Consider the following 22,238-nt stretch of genomic DNA (forward strand, 5'->3'; position numbering starts at 1 on the left):
ACGCTGCTGAGCTCACACACTCCTTGATGTTGCCTATCTTGCGCATGGACTACTCAGTTTGTATATATTTTGCTTATTTTTTTCATAGTTTCTCGATTGATCTGTGTTCAGTTTTTCAAGGCCTATCCACTGTGCCAACTTATAACTAAATCTGAGGGGGGTGCGATGGGGAGGTTCCCTTGTCAGTAGTAAACCCGCTTTATAAAAAGGAAGAAAGGGATAATGTAGACAATCTTAGATCTACTTCTATGCCAGCAGCATTTGCTAAATTTATTAAAAAGGGTGTGTATGTAAGAATAATTGATCATTTCTTTTCACACAATCTGCTATCAAATAAACAGTTTGGCTTTAGAAGTGATTTAATAACTGAAAATGCTATATTCTCTTTTTTCTGTGAGATACTGGATGGATTAAACAAAGGGTTTCGGATGCTAGGCATCTATTTCGATTTAAATGAGGTGTGTCATTGATTGATCACAAAATACTGCTCCAAAATTGGACCATTATAGAATATGGGGAGTAGCTCACAATTGTTTCACCACTTACTCTAAGAACAGACAGCAAAAGGTCATTCTCCAATGTACTGAGTATGGCTATCATGTGGGGTCTGAGTGAAGCACAGTTAAAGGGGCTGGAGGGGGGGTGCCCCAGGGATCAGTGCTGGGGCCACTCCTGTTCCTTATTTATATAAATGATATACCTTTCAGTATTACAGGTGATACTAAAATATTTCTGTTTGCTAATGACACTAGCTGGGTAGTGAAAGAAGGTGTGTGCAATGTTGCCACTGTTTCAAATACGACAGTTCAAGACTTAAGTTAATGGCTTGTAGAAAATAAAGCAAGACTCAGTTTTCACAGTTTATAACACACATTTCAACAAAACCTGACTCTCTAGTAACACAGAATAGGATTACAATTAGTGAGATTGAACAGTTCAAATTTCAAAGTTCTGATATACAATAAACTGTCATGGAAAACTCACGTATGAGATCTTGTTCAAAGAGTTCATGCTGCCAAGTCCATTGAGGACTTTTTGGTAGGGAGGACGCAGCATGTTATGTTGGATAGAGTGTCATCGTCAGATATAGAAGTAACTTCAAGTGTGTCCCAGGGAAGTGTGTTGGGACCCATGCTGTTCATGATGTATATCAATGACCTTCCAGACAATATTAACAGCAACCTCAGACTTTTTGCAGACGATGCAGTTATCCGAAATGAAATACTGTCTGAAAGAAGCTGCGTAACTATTCAGTCAGATCTTGACAAGATTTCAAAGTGGTGCAAAGACTGGCAACATGCTTTAAATGTTTAGAAATGTAAAATTGTGTACTTCACAAAATGAAGAGACATAGTGTCCTATGACTATAATATCAAAGAGTCACAGCTGGTATGGACCATCTCCTACAAATACCCAGGTGTAACACTTAGTTGGGATATGAAATGGAATGATCATGTACAGCGAGTAGTGAGTAAAGCAGGTGGTAGATTTCAGTTTCTTTGTATAATACTGGGAAAGTGCAATCAGTCTTCAAAGGCGATGCTTACAAATCACTCATGTGACCAATTATAGAATATTGCTCAAGTGTGTGGAACCCGTACTGAACAGGACTCGGGGGGATATCGAATGTACACAGATAAGGGCAGCACAAATGGTTACTGGTTTGTTTGCTCCATGGGAGAATATCACATAGATACCGAAGGAACTGAACTGAAGATAGACAAACTATCCCGAGAAAGTCTACTAACGAAGTTTCAAGAACTGGCTTTAATGATGATTCTGGAAATATACTACCACCTCTACATATCACTCACACAGGGATCATTAGGGTAAGATTTGAATAATTATAGCACACACAGAAACATTCAAACAATTATTCTTCCTGTGCTCCATACGTGAATAGAACGAGAAGAAACACTAATAACTGGAACAATAGCATGTACCCTCTGCCATGCACTTCACAGTGGTTTTTAGAGAATAGATATAGATTTAGATGTAGCTGTAAATGTAGATTAATGTGACAGACGAGCAGATACAAGTTACAGAATGCCAATGTCCAAACAGATATCTTAACCCTGGTGGTTTTATAAACCAATCACCTTTTGCCCTCTACCTGAAAAATGCCAAGCATTATAGCCATCTGAATGTTGATACCTTGTGTCTGTGTATGTGCGGATGGATGTGTGTGTGTGTGTGCGCGCGCGCGAGTGTATACCTGTCCTTTTTTTCCCCCTAAGGTAAGTCTTTCCGCTCTCGGGATTGGAATGACTCCTTACCTTCTCCCTTAAAACCCACATCCTTTCGTCTTTCCCTCTCCTTCCCTCTTTCCTGATGAGGCAACAGTTTGTTGCGAAAGCTTGAATTTCGTATGTATGTGTTTGTTTGTGTGTCTATCGACCTGCCAGCACTTTCGTTCGGTAAGTCACATCATCTGTGTTTTTAGAAATATTACCTTCCTTTGATACTGAAGACGAAATATTTATTGGTAAAAAACAAAATAGGTGATGACCGATGTGCATAAGACATTCCATGTACCGACAAAAAATATTATCAAAATCCTCCAGGCCTTAAAACGGTAGCATGAGGTATCTCCATTGGCCCCCTCTCTGCAAGTAACTTAGAGACAGGAAGGTTTACTATGAGAAAGTGGGAAGCTTATGGAAAATTATTTATGGGCAAGTAGTGATCAGGAGTACAGTAAATAATGTATTCTCAAACCATCAAATCCAAAGTTCTGTGGAAAGGAATGACATATTAATCAAGCAAAATATATGGATGAAATAATTAACAAACACTTTCCCAATATTATTTAGCAGAATGTCAACCCCAGTTGAGGAGAAGATGATAGGCCACGAGTGGATTAAAGTCCTGATTTGTACTGCATTCATAATCTTAAAAAAAAGTTTATTGTAATAACTGTTTGTACAATAGCTTATTGTAATAACTGTTTGTACACTTATGCCTGTAGAGGTGAGAGGACACATTTCCTTCTTCTTCTTTCTTTCTTTCTTTTTTTTAGTGGCTCAGCAAAGTTACTAGAATTATGCTCAATTGCTATATTTATTTTTTAACAATTTTTGTGTGTGATTTAGAACCAAAAATTTGGTAGTCTGAATATCTCCCATAGTCACTCTGTGAGCTGTTTTTGTAGTGGTAAGTGTATTTCCCACTGTAAAAATGTAGCAAGTTTTCAAACTTCAGAAGTGACAACAGTAACCATCTCACGACAAACAGAAACTGATTGTTGTAGCCGTTTTTACACTCTTAGTGCAGCATACTCCCACAGGATGTCAGGCACATCCAGAAGTGGTAAGATACATTCCCAAAATCTTTGTAAAACCGCTAAGTTGGTTGTAAGTATTCTGCACAAGGTCCACAAAACACACATTTCCCAAGCCTCTTTGAGAAACTTCTTTGGTGGCAAGCATACTTCCAAAGAACCTTTAAAACAGTGTTGTTTGGGAGGATGTATACTTCTCTTAGCCCTAAGAGCTATATTTCGCAACAAACGGAAACAACAGCTGGTGTGGCAGACTAACACTAGCCCCAGGAGGGTTTTGAAGTGGTATGATGCTTTCCTATAAACACAGTAAAGGAATACAGTCACGGAACATATGGACATACTGAATACACGCCAAACTGGAGTGGAAACTGAAGAATGTCAGAAAGGAGACTTCAATGAAATGGTTAATGTATCATAGTGATTCATGACGAGTGACATGTCATCAATATGGAAACAATCATCAATATTACACAGCAGTCTCTGCACGCCTATATTTAATAGCCATCAAAATGATGAAATATTGAAGTTTGTTGCCCACGCTCTAATTCATCAACAGTATTGGTATCAGTAAGCGGGACATGTGTGCTCTCACCTCCATGCGTGTTAGTGCACAAATGGTTATTACAATATTGTGGTATTTTTTTAACAGTATGTATGTCCTACAAATCAGAAAATTTATTTCCTTAATAAGTGGATTCCCTCCATCAATAATGAAAAGAATTGTATGCTACATGAAAGATAATAAAAATCTTTTATTGTCTAAACAAAAATTGTTTACCTTCTGCGCTGAATTCATATTAACATCAGCGTGGACAGAGTTTGCACTACGACTCCTGACTTTGTCCTCTGTCCTCAGGCCACTGCTGCTCCTTTTTCTTTTTTCCAACTCATCTGGTCTCAGGTCAGACTTGGAACGTGTTCGAGATTCACGTCCTGAAATCGCAGGAACCTCCACCTGCACAGTGAAAATATGATGTCACAAATCAATTCTTGTATCAGTCAGTCTCCAAGTTTCAACATACTGTGTGTGTTTTTTTAGTATATCCATTGTAGATGACAAACTGTGACTGTGATTTAAATTGGCGTTTATCTGCTAATAAATATGCAACCAGTCACTGCGACTGGATGCATATTTATTACCAGATAAATGCCAATACTGTGTGTGTTCTTTGCTACAGTAGTTCTTCTAGACACAGTGGGTTCCTTACTCTGTCCCTATGTATAAGTTACACACTAAAAGATGTATGGTAACAGAGATGTATTATAATCCAATACAAACACGACCCAAAATAACATTTTTGTAAGAAGCACATCAAAAAATATCTGCACAACATTTTTCTATTTAAAACAACAACAGTACAAAATTTACAACACTGTCACACTGCTTTTCAATGTACTCTATCTCCCGCTGCACAAGCTTTCCAATACCCTCAGGCAAAAAAAAGTTTATAAATTGAACATCGAACCATGTATACATCGCTTCCTTCACATCTTCATCTACGGTATTCTGACACGTTTTTAAATCACCCTTAAGTAAACCACACAAATGGAAATCTGACAGGAATGGATCAGATCAGTACTTTAAGCAGGGTGCTCAAAACACTTCTAAATGCATGTTCTGAGGAGTTCGAAGAGTGTGAGTAGCATGTTGCGTCAAAAATAATGCTTTTTGACAACAGTTCTTAGTGTTTGTTTCCAATTAAAGGCTTCAACTCATTGCCAAGCATATCACTAATATCACTGTAATGTTCACTATAGACACCTTTTCAAGATAACAAGATAAAGTTCCACAACTGGTCCTTGCGTATCCCAAAAAACCTGAAAGCATCAGTTTTCCTGCAGAAGACTGACACTCAAATTCATTTTTTGCTGGAGATTCAGGGCATTCCCATGCCATGCTCGTGCACTTTATGAAAGTTTAGACTGTTATGGGAGATATCATATGCAGAACCATGGATAATGTACACTGTTTACCACTTCACTAGAGACAGTTGTCAGTTATCGAGATCTGGTCATGGACTTGCTCAGTAATGTATGTGAGTCAACATCCTACTCTTTCCTCGGTCTCCCTGTTTGTTTGGCCAATTCTGAACTTTTCAATCTGCATGTAAGCACTTTTCCATGGTAACACATTGCCCTTATAGTGTTCTGAAAGTCTTATATGGGATTCTGCTTATGATGGATCTTCGGACTACAAGAAACAGATCACAGAATGCTGTTCTTCATTTTTGTGAATGGAAAGCAGCACTTTACAAGAGCCCAAAGCAAACTTACGTGATAACACTGAAACCTACCACAAGCGAAGAAACACTGCCAACTAAAGCTGGTGAGCACAGGAAGTCTTAGTGGCAATCTATGGACAACTACAACAGAAGTGCAGACTCTAACAGACTTATCTTCATGTATCAAACTATCCATTAGGAAATGAAATATTATGGTTCATTGGCCATTCTCAAATTGACAACTGATCGGTATTAATGCTTTTGCAGTCCTTCCGTGACTGTATTCCTTTACTGTGTTTATAGGAAAGCATCATACCACTTCAAAACCCTCCTGGGGCTAGTGTTAGTCTGCCACACCAGCTGTTGTTTCCGTTTGTTGCGAAATATAGCTCTTAGGGCTAAGAGAAGTATACATCCTCCCAAACAACACTGTTTTAAAGGTTCTTTGGAAGTATGCTTGCCACCAAAGAAGTTTCTCAAAGAGGCTTGGGAAATGTGTGTTTTGTGGACCTTGGTCAGAATACTTACAACCAACTTAGCGGTTTTACAAAGATTTTGGGAATGTATCTTACCACTTCTGGATGTGTCTGACATCCTGTGGGAGTACGCTGCACTAAGAGTGTAAAAACGGCTGTTTGTCGTGAGATGGTTACTGTTGTCACTTCTGAAGTTTGAAAACTTGCTACATTTTTACAGTGGGAAATACACTTACCACTACAAAAACAGCTCACAGAGTGACTATGGGAGATATTCAGACTACCAAATTTTTGGTTCTAAATCACACACAAAAATTGTTAAAAAATAAATATAGCAATTGAGCATAATTCTAGTAACTTTGCTGAGCCACTAAAAAAAAGAAAGAAAGAAAGAAGAAGAAGGAAATGTGTCCTCTCACCTCTACAGGCATAAGTGTACAAACAGTTATTACAATAAGCTATTGTACAAACAGTTATTACAATAAACTTTTTTTTAAGATTATGAATGCAGTACAAATCAGGACATACATCTACTCCAAAGTGGATTCCCTGCCTTAATGCTTTCGCTGCTGTGGGAGTGTACAGGTCCTGTTACACCATTCCTCAGGTGTTGTGGACATCTAAATACATCCTGAGCTACTGACCTCTCACTTTCACCTCTTAGTGAATAAAAATGTTTCAAATATTTATCATATAAAATATGATAAAATATGTTCCTCATTATGTGCTCTCATTAGCAAGGGCGAGGGTGTGTGTGTGTGAGGGGGGGGGGGGGGGAGATAGCCTTCTGCTCTCAATTTTAAATAAAATTTTGATATTTCATCAACATTTTGTTCACTGCAACATATGGACTGAAATCAACCATATGCAAAGTTTATGCAATGCATTTTTAACTCTGCAAAATCTTTACAATTTTACGCAATGTTTTACTTAATTTTGTGCAGCACAGTAACTGTGGCATAAACGAAAAGAAATTCAGGCCGTTATAGAGGGAAGATATAAGACTGTAAAATGTGCAAAATTCAAGTTTTTTCACCTAATATTTCTTGAAGAATCAGAAGATAAAGTGTTCCATATCAGCCATAATGCTATCTCTCAGCACAGCCATCAGCATTTGGCAGGCACCGTAACGAAAAACGCCTCAGCACAAAGTGCAGGGAGCATGCCTGAAGCAGCGAAAGGGTTACCATTCAAACAGGGTGTTTCACAAATACTTGTACAAACTTTGGGGCCAAGTTCCTTACACCAAAACAAGAAAAAAATTGATATAAACATCTGTCCAAAAATCTCATTTTCAAGTCATTAACGAATGCTGACACTCTAGATGATTCGAGCTCATCAACAGAAACTCATAACGAATGCTCAAAATGTTCTCCTCTGGTTTCTAAATGTGCATGCACTTATCCAATCACAGATTGTCACACCATTTCAAATACTGCCCAGTGGTTTTGAGTGGTTTAGCAGGCTTCCATGACACACGAAGGAGGTGTTTCTGCAACCTGGTGGTCTGCTGCACTGACTAACTGTTCAAATTGTCCCCAGAAGTAATAACCCAATGACAGGTTGGGAAACATGCTGGCCATGGAAATTATCGTCTTCTAACTATTCATTTGTCATGGCAGATAACAACCAATCCATCTCTGACAGTGAGACTGAAATGTGCTGGAGCTCCATCAAGCATGAACCACATGATTCTCCTTTTTTGCATGGGCAAATTTTCCAGTAGGTCTTCGACAGTGTTATGAATACAGTCTCTCTAGGAAGTACCTGTAAGATGTTTCGGGAAAACATATGGTCCTACCAGTCAGTCACCTACAATTCCAGCTCACACATTATGCTTAAACTGATGCTGACATCTGGTCTGTGGTGCAGCATGACTGGCCCATTTGTAAACAAAACTGAAGACAGAAAGAACAGATGGCAGTTTGTGCAGCAAATTACAGGCAAAAGATCTCCTTTAGTGGGTGATCAGAAGAAGTAAGGTCCTGCACATCCTGAAAATTATACAAATACACGAGTTGCTCTTGAAATATCCTCTAAGCAAATCTTGGCAATGTACCACTTGCCAGGGTCACTTGCCTTATACTGACACCTGACTCTTCTTTGACAAGACTCAACAATGTGCTCTTCTTGGTCAGGCAAATGAGCAACATGTGGTCTTTGTCGGTCAATAGTCTGTGGTGCTACACATCCTGTCTCAGCAACATGGCATTACACAATGACTAAGGTGTCTTCAGTCTGGAAATGCCGTCTGATATAGCTGTGCAGCCACATGTCCATTATTATCTGTGTGACTATACATAAAAATCACGTCTGACTGCTCACAGAATGAATATACTGCCATTTCTTAATGAGGCATTTTCAGTGAACTCACTTCCTGTTGTAATTGTACGCTATGGACATTTTGAAAAAAGACGAATGACGAATAGATGTCACACAACGCCATCTAGGATACAATGAGTCAAATGCGAGTATAGATAAGAAAAGTTGTTAGGTGGCATGAAGAGAGGCAGTGAACGTCAACTTTCATTACTGACTCAAAAATGAAAGCATTTTGAACATATGTTTATATGAACTTTCTGCTTGTTTTGGTAAAAGGAACCTGCCCCCTAACTTCCTTAAAGTATTTCTTAATTTCCTGATACTGAATAATGACTGGAAAATCCTGTTGTTTGAGAGATAGTGAACAATTTTTAATGTCTGAACCAAATAATTTTTGCTCTTATTTGTATACCTTTTGTGCCGATTTCGTATTAACATCAGCATGGATCGTGTTTGTACTAGAACTCTTGACCTTATCCACTGTCCTCAGGCCACTGCTGCTCTTTTTTTGCTTTTCCAAGTCTTCTGGTCTTGGTTCAGACTTAGATCGTGTTCGAGATTCACTTCCTGAAGTCACAGGAGCCCCCTGCACAGAGAGAATGTGATGTCACTGATTAGTTCACACATCAGCCTGTCTGCACGAGTTGGTATACTGTGTATGCTATCTGCTACTGTAGTTCCTTTAGAAATAGAGGAGTGTTTACAATTTCCCTTACTGCTCTTTCATCAAATAGAGTTACATAATTACAGATGTATGGTAAAAAAAATGACACATGCAGAGATGTTATATTTGAAGATAAAACCAAGCTATAAGTTGGATACTACAGATAAGCCAGAAAACATGCTCCAGAAAGGATACTTCTATATAATGGTCAAAATGTATCCGCGCAACTTTTTCTCTTAAATACAACAACACAAAATTTACAACACTGTCATCTGCTTTTCAGCGTCCTTGTTATATCACTGAACAAGCTTTTCAATGCCCTCAGGAAAAAAGTTTTTTCGATTTAACAGTGAGACATGTATGTACCACTTCCTTCAAATCTTCATTAGAAGTGAATTGATGGCCAATTAAATTATATTCAAGCAGATCAAATAAACGTAAATCTGACAGTGTAAGGTCAGGACTGAATGCAGAGTGCTCCAACACTCGTAAATGCATATTCTCAAGAGTCTGAATAGTGTGTGTGATGATATGTGGATGCACACTGCCATGCAAAAATAGAATACTGTTTGACAATATACCACTGTGTTCGTTTCATACTGCAGGCTTAGTTCGCTGCTAGGCACATTGCTGGTAATGTTCACTTTTTACTGTTGCCTCTTTTCAGGTTAATTTTCCAGAAATGGCCTGTGTGTGCCCCGAGAAAACTGATAGCATCATTTCTCCTGCTGAGGATTGACTCTCAGATTTCTATTTCACTGGAGACCCATGATGTTCCCAGTCTACACTTTGGTGTTTGCTCATGCTCTGGCATTTGTTCTGTGCATCAAGGTGAAGAACTCATGTTTTCATCTCCAGTGATGAGTCATTTTAAAAACATTTCATCTTCATTAGCATGGCAGCCCTGCAGCTGCTGACAGATTCTCACATTATTCCTTTTGTGCTGTTCATTGTGTTATTTTGGAACCCATCTCACAGAAACATTAAGGAAGTTTAGACTGCTATGGGTGAAATATACAGAATCATGGATAACGTCCAAGGCTTGCCACTTCATCAGATACAATTTCCGTTTATTCAATTTATTTAAAATTAGGTCAGGACCTCGGTCAGCATTGGTTGCATCTGGACACCTTGCTCTTTATTCGTCCTTCCCATTTGTTCAACCATTTTGAACTGTTTAATCCACTGGTAAACATTTGCCATGGTAAAATATTGCCTCCATATAGTTCTGAAAGTCTTCTATGGAGCTGAGGTTCTGATGCATCTTCAGACCACAAAACATTGGTCACAGGCTCCTGTTCTTCTTTACTACAAATACAGGGTAACAAAGCCACATTTGCTTCACAAAAGCGCAAAGTGAACTGATGTGACAACAATGAAACATGCCACTAAAGACAAGAATAATGCAGCCTATAATCTCATGGGTTCAATTAATCCTCGAAACCGAAAGACAGCTCTAATGTAAGCACAGACACTTAGTAATTTAGCCTCATATACCTCAATGTCCACAAAAAGGAATATTAGAATTTACTGGTCATTCTCCAAGTCTCTCTTACCACTACACGTTTAAGTGCATAAACAGTTCTTACAAAACGCTGTTTGATCATGAATGCAATACAAATCAGAACATACAACTACTCAAAAAGTGGATTCCCTGCCTTAACATCTATGTGACAAGTAAAGTCAAAACCAAAAAATTTTAGCTGTATTTGTATACCTTCTGAGGTGAGTTCGTATCATCGCCAGCACTGACCGACTTCGTGCTAGAGTCTTTGTCATTGTCCGCTGTCCTCAGGTTACTCCTACTACTACTCTTTTTCTGCTTCTCCAATTCTTCTGGTTTTGTTTCAGACTTGGAACGTAGTCTAGATTTATTTGCTGAAGTCAAAGGAGTCGCCTGCAAAGTGAGAATGTGATGTTACAAATCAATGCATACCTCAGCCTGCCTGGAAGAGTTTGTATTCTGTGTGTGCTTTTTGTTTCTGCAGCTGTCCAAGGCACAGAGGATTCTTTACATTCCCCTTTAACATACAGCCGACAAATAATGTTACATCATCACAGACGTACTGGTAGCAAGGAACACACAAACAGGTATTATAGTCCAAGAGAAGTCCAAGAGACAACCACAATATAAGTCATTGTACTACATATAATGTAGAAAATAAGCAAGTTACAGAAATGGCTTGAACTGCCAGAGACTGTGGTCATGTGTGTGAGAGTTTCATTCATGTTTGTGTTTGTCTATTTTGAAAAAGGCCTTATTGGCTGAAAGCTAACTTTCCAACAGTCTTTTTGTTGTACCTTTCTGCATCTCTGCTATATGGTACTAACAACTATCCCTTTCATTACACTGTTCCATTCCGGATGTGACGCTTTTATATCATGCTGCTGAACCTGATTCAGAATTGGAATTTTCCCTCATAAATTTTCAGATCTGAAGGATAAGTAAACAGATTAAGTTAACAAAAAATGTAAGGACATGTGTATTTCTGAATGTATTTTAAATCTAACTTTGAATGAGCAAGTTAGTATGAGGGTCACTCCAAAAGAAATTAACACTATTTTTGTAAAAATACAGTTTTCATTCTGCATGTGTGAAAGTTTTACAGTGTGTAGATACAACCTTCTCACTTGTTTTCAAACTTAGTTCAACCTGTTCCCGGGAGTGTCGCCGTCACAGCATGTCTTCAAGATGGCTGCTACACTTGATGTTTGTCAGAAGCAACGTGCTGTCATAGAATTCCTGTGCTGTGAAAACGAGACAGTGGGAAACATCCACAAGAGGTTTAAAAAGGTGTATGGAGATGCTGCTGTCGATCGCAGTACAGTTAGTCGGTGGGCAAGCAGGTTACGTGATGAAAGCGGGCACGGCAATATTGAGAACTGTCCTCTCAGCGGCAGGCCTCGTACTGCACACTCCAGACAATGTGCAGAGAGTTAACGAATTGGTGACTGCTGACAGACGCATCACAGTGAACGAATTGTCACGCTACGTTGGGATAGGGGAAGGAAGTGTTTGCAGAATACTGAAAGTGTTGGCGCTAAAAAATGTTTGTGCCAGGTGGGTTCCCGGGATGTTGACAGTGGCTCACAAAGAAACAAGAAAAACGGTATGCAGAGAACTTTTGGAACAGTATGAGAATGGTGGAGATGAATTTTTTGGAAGGATTGTGACAGGTGATGAAACGCGGCTCCATCATTTTTCACCAGAGACAAAGAGGCAATCAATGGAGTGGCATGATGCAAATTCACCCAAGGGGGGGGGGGAAACCCTCACCTTCCGCTGGAAAAGTTATGGCTACGGTGTTTTTCGATTCCGAAGGACTGTTGCTTGTGGCCATCATGCCAAGTGGAACCACCATAAATTCTGATGCACATGTGACAACACTGAAGAAACTTCTAGCTCGACTGAGTCGTATTCAACCACATCGGCAAATGCAGGATATTTTGCTGTTGCATGACCACATGTCAGTAAAAAAAAAAAAAAAACACACACACACACACACACACACACGAAGCGATCACAAAACTCGGATAGACAACACTGAAACACCCCCTTACAGTCCTGACCTGGCTCCATGTGACTATCATCTCTTTGGGAAACTGGAAGACTCTCTTTGTGGAACAAGGTTTGAAGATGATGACTTCCTTGTGCATACTGCCAAACAGTGGCTCCAACAGGTTGGTCCAGAATTTTACCGTGCGGGTATACAGGCGCTGGTTCCAAGATGGCTTAAGGCAGTTGAGAGGGATGGAAATTATGTGGAGAAATGGAAATACTGTTCCTAAAGGATGTATCTACACACTGTAAAACTTTTAAACATGTAGAATAAAAGATGGATTTAAAAAAAAAAAAATAGTGTGCATTTCTATTGGAGTGACCCTCGTACAACAGCAAACCAGCCTAAGTTACAAATTTCACTTTTTATTCACTTGATGACTAGTTTTGGGCCAGGACCCACTTTCAAATCATTTAGTAAAACAATGCTTCCAAAAATACAAGAACTTTGTCAAAAATATATACATATTATGAAGTGCAAATGAACAGTTACAGTACATACAGATAACTGCAGAAGATTATTCCAGTATGCTGGAGAGGTCTTGACAGGGAGTTATTGTCTTCTTTACATGATTTTTGATCCGAAATGTATGTAAACAGGTAAGCTGTGTAAATAAATATCATTTTTTGGTAAACGATTTCTGTGTTCATTAACGAGTTAACCCAAACTTTGAAATAACAGCTGTTTCTCCCATACAGGATTTATCAACATTCCAGGTGAGATAATGCATCAGATAAGAAATGTGGAAGGAATATGTTGTATAACGTAATATTAAAGCTTTGAAAATAAGAATGACATAATTGGGTACGTATAGTGACATTTTCCCTGCCAAAGAATACACAGTGTTTTGGCAAACAACAAAAAGTCCATTCTAATCTATCAATGAAAACCACTCCCAAGTCCTTCATGAGAGGACTGATCTCTCCATCAGTTCCACTTAGTTCAGTGGCCCCCTTGTCCAGTTCATTAACTTGCTGGATAATGGACTACTACTGTCTAGCTCTCTTGGCTTCTTCATATTCTTCACTTTGCTTCTGCTTTAAAAACTTCACTATACCGATCTCTAGAGCTGCAACACTTACAAATCATTCTCTTGATAAGTACTACAATAAGTTAAATGCTTGCAAAACATCACACTGTACAGCATACCCGCATTGAGACACAGTCACAACTCCTGAAATAGACTGCCCGAAGCCTCTCGCCTGTCGAGCATGCACTGCAGTCCTGAGTCTGTGGATAAATTAAGAAAAGCTGCCAATTTATGCCACACACAAGCAGACCTGGCCCGCAGGCAGAGCAGAGACCATATCCAACAGGCAGACTTGCACATCAGTGGGAAGCGACAGGCCTTAGATAGATGATCCCGATTCGTCAAGAGATACACGCAGAACTGGTCCACAGTTCTGGCTCGTGTGCGTGTGGCCAGCTAGTCACGCCCACAGTCACACGTCACGACACCATATGAGCACTGCACCCATAGTGATCAATCTGTGCAATGGACACTTGTGGGAATACTCTCGAGATCTGAACAAACTACTCCTCACGGCTCCCTGCCTCTCTCATAGGCAGTTGACAGGAAGCTTAGGGGAGTGGTGGAGAGGGGAGAAGTGGTGGGAAGGACACGGTAGGGAGAGGTGCACAACCAGTTTCTTTTTTTTTTCCTTCCGAATTTCCCTGACATGTTCAAAATTCCCTGATTTGTGGAATTGGTGGCAACTCTGACACCACTTTTATTTTGTGTGTGTGTGTGTGTGTGTGTGTGTGTGTGTGTGTGTGTGTGTGTGTGTGTAGGGAAGGTGATTTTAATAAGTGAATGCCTTTCCCCCTGACAGATCTATGAATTTGGTATTACAAAGGTAATGAAAACTGTGCAGCTTTATACGCATACCCTCTTTGCAGACTTTGTATTGCTGTCGGCATTAACTGCTTCCGTGTTACAAGTCTTCACTCGGTCCAGGATGCTAAGGTCATTCCTCTTCCGCTTCTTTCTTTCCTGGTCTTTTAGTTTGGAGTCAGCGTTCAAACGTTTTTCAGGTGCACTTGCTGCAGTGACAAGAGCCTGCTGCAACACAAGAATCACAAGTCATAAACCAAATCGTACATCAGTTCCTCTGCATACCTATCAAACACAGCAGTTTTACTGTATAAAATTTTCTCACTTTTGAGCTACACCATGTTTGATTACACACTTGAGCTCTCAAAGATATTCACCATCACTTTCAATGGGAACAGACTGACATGCATATCACAGCTCCTGGCAGTTGAGTGGTCCCTGACAATAAAGATGGTACACAGTTTATACAGGTCTAATTTTAAATACGCACTACATGACTTGAACACTGATAAAAATATTGTACACAGACTCCACTGTGAAACTACCAAAGCCATAGCAGTTTTAATGTTAATATGCAAGAAGGTATATGCTGAAAGGCAAAAGTATTACTTATGCATTACTTTAATTAGTCAGGATTGAAAATTTATGATACAAATTATCTATAGAAGACTGGAAGATCTGTCACAAGATTAATTTGGGTTCTGGGGAAATGTAGAAATATATGAGTAAGTAAGGACTCTATGACTTATTCTTGATAGATAGACAAAAAACAAATCTACATTTATAGCACTTGCAGAGTTACAAAAAGCTTTAAACAATTTTGACTGGAATATACTCTTTGAAATCCTGAAGCTATCAGTAATAATGAACAGGGGGTGAAAGGTTATCCACCCTTGTATAGAAACCAGACCTGTTCTGAAAGTCAAAGGACACGAGAGGGAGGGGGAAGTTGAAGAAACTGAGTCAGGGTTACAGCCTAACCACAATACTATATGAAATTAGAATTATATATTAATACCTTCAGCTGCTAACAGGCATTGATATATATCAACAGGGACAGGTGAAAATGTGTGCCCCAACTGGGACTCGAACCCGAGATCTCCTGCTTACATGGCAGATGCTCTACTCACCTGAGCCACCGAGAGCACAGAGGATAGTGCGACTGCAGGGACTATCTAGCGTACACCTCCCACGAGACCCACATTCTCACCTTATATGTCCACACACTACATTTGTAGTGTCCCTACCCAACACACTCATTACTCCTGGAAGAGATTCTTGCCAAGTCCCGTAAGAGTTCGGGTAATATGTGTGTATCTGCACAGAAGGAGGAGGTCATGGCCGGTATTGCCAGAACTATATACTTATATGGATATGGAGTCTCTTCTTTCAGACATGTCTGAAAGAAAAGACACCATATCCATGTAAGTATATAGTTCTGGCAATACCGACCATGACCTCCCTCTTCTGTGCAGATACACACATATTACCCGAACTCTTACAGGACTTGGTAAGAATGTCTTCCAGCAGTAATGAGTGCATTGGGTAGGGACACTACGAATGTAGTGTGTGGACATATAAGGTGAGAATGAGGGTCTCGCGGGAGGCATGCTCAAGATAGACCCTGCAGTCGCACTATCCTCAGTGTCCTCGGTGGCCCAGATGGATACAGTGTCTGCCATGTAAGCAGGAGATCCCGGGTTCGAGTCCCAGTCAGGCCACACATTTTTACTTGTCCCCGTTGATATATATCAATGCCTGTCAGCATCTGAAGGTATTAATATATAATTCTAATTTTGTTCCAGACGGCTGTAGGTCATCAATGGTATCTTTCAGACATGTCCAAAAGAACAGACACCATATCCATATAAGTATACAATACTATTCCGTCAGTATACTGTACCAGCAATAAAGGAAACTAAGCAGAAATTCAGAAAATAAATTAATGTTCACAAACAAGAATTATGACATTGTAATTATGTCAGACACAGCAAAAGTTTGGAAGATCAGTTTAATTGAATGTAAAATGTCTTAAATACAGGTTATGAGACCAAAAATAACAAAAGTAAAAGGGCAATGGAGTGCGAATCCCATTTGTAAATGCGACACTAAGAGCAGTGAACAAGTTTTGCTGCTTGTGCAGCATAACAACTGACACTGGGAGAAGTGAAGAAGGTATAGAATATGGACTGGAAATGGCAAGAAAAATGTTTCTAAAAATGAGGAATATTTTATCTAACAAAAGGTTAATTTGATAAGAGTATTTTCTTCAAGTATTTGCCTGGAGTGGAAAATTGTACAGAAGTTAAATGTCTGCAATAAATAATTGAGACGAGAGAAAAATAGAAGATTTTAGAATACGCTACTACAAGAGAATGCTCAAGTTAGATGAGCGCATTGGGTAACTAATAAAGAGGTACTTAAATAGGGGAGAAATAAAGTTTATGACACAACTAGACAGAAAGATGGAATAGGACACATCCTTTGGCATCATCAAAAATTACTTAGTTTGGTAACTAGGAGAAGTGACGGGAGAATTCTAGTGGGAGATTAAGGTCTGAACATGCAGGTTCAAACAGCAGTAGCTCGCAGTAATTATGCAGAGATGAAGGGACTTCATGGGACATACTTGTGTAGAGAGCTGCCTCAAACCTGTTTTCAGATAGTAAAAACACTCCACGATATCAAAATAACCATTTTGGTTCCGATTAATAAAAAAGTGCAAAAAATTGCAATCGTAAAACATAAATTATATTAATTAAGAGCATGTGCATTGTTAACACAATCACGCTGCACAAACCTACTACCTGCAAATTAACTGTGTGTCAATCATCTTGCACGATCACTAAAGAGCACAAAACTCCACAACATCTCAGAGTAGGACATCAACTGGCACTTTGAGACTGAAAGAATACAGCTGGGACCACATAGCTTCCTGAAATTGATTCAATACATTATATAAATAACGGAAGGAGCAAGCCAATAACTCACCACCCAGTAAAGGTGTTGAGTGGTCATCAGCAACATAACCGAGACTGTCAAGTTTGCTAAGCTTTCGGATGAGCCCATCTTCAGAGAAAACGGAACATATGCACACAAACATTCACCTGCACTGCTACACCATACAGGCAGCGCAACTCAACAGATTCAATTATGGGCCTCAGAATATCAGAACTATATAACTATATTTACATCCAAGGACTTCCCATTATTACACCTGCATTTGCATGACTGCTCTGTAATTCACACTCTTCCACTCATAAACAGCATGAGGCAATAAAGAACACTTAAGTATTTCTGTGTCAGCTCTTATTCCCTTATTTTATCACAATGGTCACTGCTCCCTATTAGGTGGGAGTCAACAAACTATTCTTGCATTCAAAGGAGAAAGTTGTCGATCTCATCACAACGAATATTGCATCATGTCTATAACACTTCCCCCCCATTCTTGTAATTTTGTCAATGACTGCTGTTAATCCTATCTGGTACGGAGTGTACAGTGCACAACAATACTCCAAAAAAATAGACAAGCGTAAAAACTTTTAGGAAGAGAGGGGACCACCCACCGAAAAGCAGAAGCATTAAGTCACAGACAGACACACACGAAAATGGAAACTTGCTAGCTTTTGAAGTAATCCTCTTTTCAGCTAGAGTACAACGAAACACGCACGCACGCACGCCTGCCCGCGCGCGCCCGCGCACGCACACACACACACACACACACACACACACACACACACACACACACACACACACCTGCTCCTACATGGCAATGATTGGAGAGACAATGCCAGTGCGGCATTTTGTCAGGTGGACCACATTAGGATGCAAGTAGTGTCAGATGGGGTTTGTAGATGAAGAGGGAGAGGAAGGCAAGAGGCAGGGAGGGGGTTGGGGTGGAGTGGCTACTGGCTCAGAGGGAGACAGCCGTTTTGCCAGATAGGAATGGGGGACAGACGGGTGGCTGGTGTGCGGGCAAGGCACATGATGCACAATTGTCAGAGCCAGTGGGGAGCTGTTGGCTGGACAGTTTGGAAACAACAGGTTACCAGAAATTGGCCAAGTACAGGAGTGAAGGATGTGTTGCAAGGGTAACTCCGATCTTCATAGTTCATAGAAGCTGGTGGGGAAGGGAAGGATCCAGATGTCCCGAGTTGCGAAGCAGCCACGGGGATTGAGCATATTACGTTCAGCTGCATGTTATGCCACAAGGTAGTCAACTTTTTCCTCAGAAACAGTTTGGTGGTGGCCATTCATGATGGTGGACAAGCTGGTTAGCTATCGTACCTACAAAAAAAGCTGTGCACGTGTTTGCAGCATAATAATCTTTTTAGTAAAACTGTTGCACTTTCTAAGTGTTGTGCAAATAAATTGCAGTCTTCGGTTTGCCTTCCTACAAGATTTTTTTATGAGATCGTTCCAACTTAAGTAGTACATAATTGTAATCTTTAGGCATTTAGTTGAATCGACATCCTTCAACTTTGTGTGATTTATCAAATAACCAAAATGTAAAGCATATTTTTTAGTATTCATGTCGAAGACCACCTCGCACTTCATTTCAATAGTAAAGTGTACAGCAATTTGTCACAATTATATTTACTGCATATCTAGATTTCAATCCCCATGTCATCATCTTCAGTGCTAAAGAACATGTGAAGAAACAGTTACAGTAAGGTAATTTGTATACCTTTTTCAATCCACAGTTGCACAAGATTTAAATGTTGTTGTTGTTGTTGTGGTCTTCAGTCCAGAGACTGGTTTGATGCAGCTCTCCATGCTACTCTATCCTGTGCAAGCTTCTTCATCTCCTAGTACCTACAGCAACCTACATCATTCTGAATCTCCTTAGTACATTTATCTCTCGGTCTCCCTCTACCATTTTTACCACACTGCCCTCCATTACTAAAGTGGTGACCCCTTGATGCCTCAGAACATGTCCTACCCAACTGATCCCTTCTTCTAGTCAAGTTATGCCACAAATTTCTCTTCTCCTCAATTCTATTCAATACATCCTCATTAGTTATGTGATCTATCTATCTCTTCAGCATTCTTCTGTAGCACCACATTTCGAAAGCTTCCTTTCTCTTCTTGTCCAAACTATTTATCGTCCATGTTTCAATTCCATACATTGTTACACTCCATACAAATACTTTCAGAAACGACTTCCTGACACTTAAATCTCTACTCGATGTTAACAAATTTCTCTTCTTCAGAAACGTTTTCCTTTCCATTGCCAGTCTACATTTTATATCCTCTCTACTTTGACCATCATTTGTTATTTTGCTCACCAAATAGCAAAACTCATTTACTACTTTAAGCGTCTCATTTCCCTAATCTAATTCCCTCAGCATCACCCGATTTAATTCAACTACATTTCATTATCGTCATTTTGCTTTTGTTGGTGTTCATCTTATATGCTCCTTTCAAGACACTGTCCATTAGGTTCAACTGCTCTTCCAGGTCCTTTGCTCTCTCAGATAGAATTACAATGTCATCGGCAAACCCCAAAGTTTTCATTTCTTTTCCATGGATTTTAATTCCTACTCCGAATTTTTCTTTTGTTTCCTTCACTGCTTGCTCAATATACAGATTTAATAACATCGGGGAGAGGCTACAAACCTGTCTCACTCCCTTCCCAACCAATGCTTCCCTTTCAAAGCCCCTCGACTCCTAACTGCCATCTGGTTTCTACACAAATTGTAAATTGCCTTTCCCTCCATGTATTTTACCCCTGCCACCTTCAGAATTTGAAAGAGAGTATTCCAGTCAACATTGCCAAAAGCTTTCTCTAAGTCTACAAATGCTACAAAATGTACATCAACAATAAAATACATAGCAGTAAATGTAAGTTAAAACATTAAAAACACTTGTATTCGCCTATTCCTAACTGTAAACTTAGTAAGACATGCATATTACCTATTCCAATTGGTTCTTTACATGTTTTTTAGCACTGAAGATGGCCACACAGCGACCAAAATCTAGATATGCAATAAACATCCTTGCTTCTGATTGGTGAACTCTTTACTAGTTGAAATGAAGACAGTCGCTTGGCCTAAATGTTTCCTTATGGAATCAAATCTCACAGTTTGTTGTTCAGGGGCAACTGCCACTTTCTGCATTATGCAGATATCTTGCCTAAATCATATTGTAATTTATTTTGGTTGTCTGATGACTTTACTAGACAGTAAGTGGTCTATATAAATTAAGAACAGCAGAAGGCCTATAATGTTTACTTTGAGAACTAGGCATACATTCCTTTGAGAATTCAGTTTCACTAGAACTAGTAACTGTCAGTTACTAAGAACTGCGATCTTTCTGACCGTCATACAGCTGAGACAGTACTCCGTATGCACACGATCTGACTGGAAGCCACTTGTGAGGAACTGTGTCAGAAAACTTCTCCCACTCTGGAAAAGTCAAATCCACTCAACATTCCCTGTCAATATCTCTCATTACTTTGTGTGAATGAAGAGCCAGCTGTGTTTCACAATAACAATATTTGCTGAATCAGTGCTGGTTATGCATGAAGAGACTGTTTTCTCTGAGGTATTTTATAATGTCTGAAGACAGTAAATATTCCACAATCACACTGCAAACCAACATCTTTGATAGGGGTCTGCAATTCAGCAGATAGCATTACAGCTTTTTCCTTTCTTGTGTATTAGTGAGGCCAATGAAACTTGGCAGTCTTCAGGCACAGATCTTTCAATGAGTGAGCAGTTACATACAAATGCTAAAAATGGAGCTATTTCATCAGCAAACTCTGAAATGAATCTAGCTGGTATTGGCATACAATACAACCAGAAGACGTTTCTTTATTATGCGACTTAAATTGCTTACTATACCAGTACATCAAATAGCATAATTATGCTCATGATAGCAGACTACTGACAGAAATACAGTGTTACAACAGCTGAGCTAGTGGTCTCCAAGCAATGTTGTTACGCGTGCTCACTGCAGCCTCAGCAGTCGGCGTGCAGTCAGTGATGCACCCTCTTCATGACCCACTTCGACTAACAATACCTGCTAAGCTTTTTGGTGTCAGTTTCTTCTCCGCTTCTGAGGAATATAGTACCATGCAGAATATTAATAGGCTAACAAGTCAGATCCCAAATCTCACTTAAACTGCAACTCTGTCCAATTATAAATGTTTTATGTATATGATAGCAGACTACTGACAGAAATACTCTGTTCGACACAGTGTTACGACAGCTGAGCTAGTGGTCTCCCAGCAGAGTTGTTACACGTGCTCACTGCAGCCTCAGCAGTCAGTGATGCACCCTCTTCATGGCCCGGTTCGACTAACAATACCTGCTACGCTTTTTGGTGTCTGTTTCTTCTCCGCTTCTAAGGAATATAGTACCATGCAGAATATTAATAGGCTAAAAAGCCAGATCCCAAATCTCACAAACTGCAACTCAGTCCCATTATAAATGTTTACCATCTGTGAGGTACAGATTTAATAGTAGAAGTGAGAGACTGCATTCCTGTCTTACAACTTTTAATCCAAGTATTTTGTTTACAGTCTACTGTTCTCACTGTTACCTCTCTTTTTGAAGAATTACTAATCTTTTCCTAAAGCTAATATCTATTTTTCTGAGAATTTCAAAAACATCACTCTCATTGCATCTGTCACTACAATTTGATAGGCATTTCTGTGTACTCTTGTTAAATATATGAGCCAACTAGCTGAGCATGCAGTGTTGTTGCCATGGTATGTATTTATTCCAACTATATTAGTCCATCTCCTCCCGCCCCTCTCTCAGTCCATCTACTACTCCCCCTCTCTTTCTCTGTCCATCTGCTCCTCCCCCTGCCTATTTCTCCCCCCCCCCTCTGTCCATCTGCCCCTCCCCTCCCCCCCACTGCCAGTCTGT

General features: G+C 39.7%; 1 protein-coding gene across 1 annotated transcript in view; it reads right to left on the minus strand.

The window, feature by feature from the left end:
- LOC126210488 (uncharacterized) overlaps nucleotides 1-22,238 on the minus strand; it is a 347,809-nt gene that overhangs the window by 290,059 nt on the left and 35,512 nt on the right. Inside the window, exons 5-8 of the mRNA XM_049939722.1 lie at nucleotides 14,416-14,589; nucleotides 10,685-10,864; nucleotides 8,716-8,889; nucleotides 4,062-4,238 (exon numbers count right to left, since the gene is read on the minus strand). Of these exons, the coding sequence (XP_049795679.1) occupies nucleotides 4,062-4,238; nucleotides 8,716-8,889; nucleotides 10,685-10,864; nucleotides 14,416-14,589 (705 nt within the window). The remainder of the gene's footprint in view (nucleotides 1-4,061; nucleotides 4,239-8,715; nucleotides 8,890-10,684; nucleotides 10,865-14,415; nucleotides 14,590-22,238) is intronic.

Source organism: Schistocerca nitens, chromosome 10, assembly GCF_023898315.1.
Source record: "Schistocerca nitens isolate TAMUIC-IGC-003100 chromosome 10, iqSchNite1.1, whole genome shotgun sequence".
NCBI lineage: Eukaryota > Metazoa > Arthropoda > Insecta > Orthoptera > Acrididae > Schistocerca > Schistocerca nitens.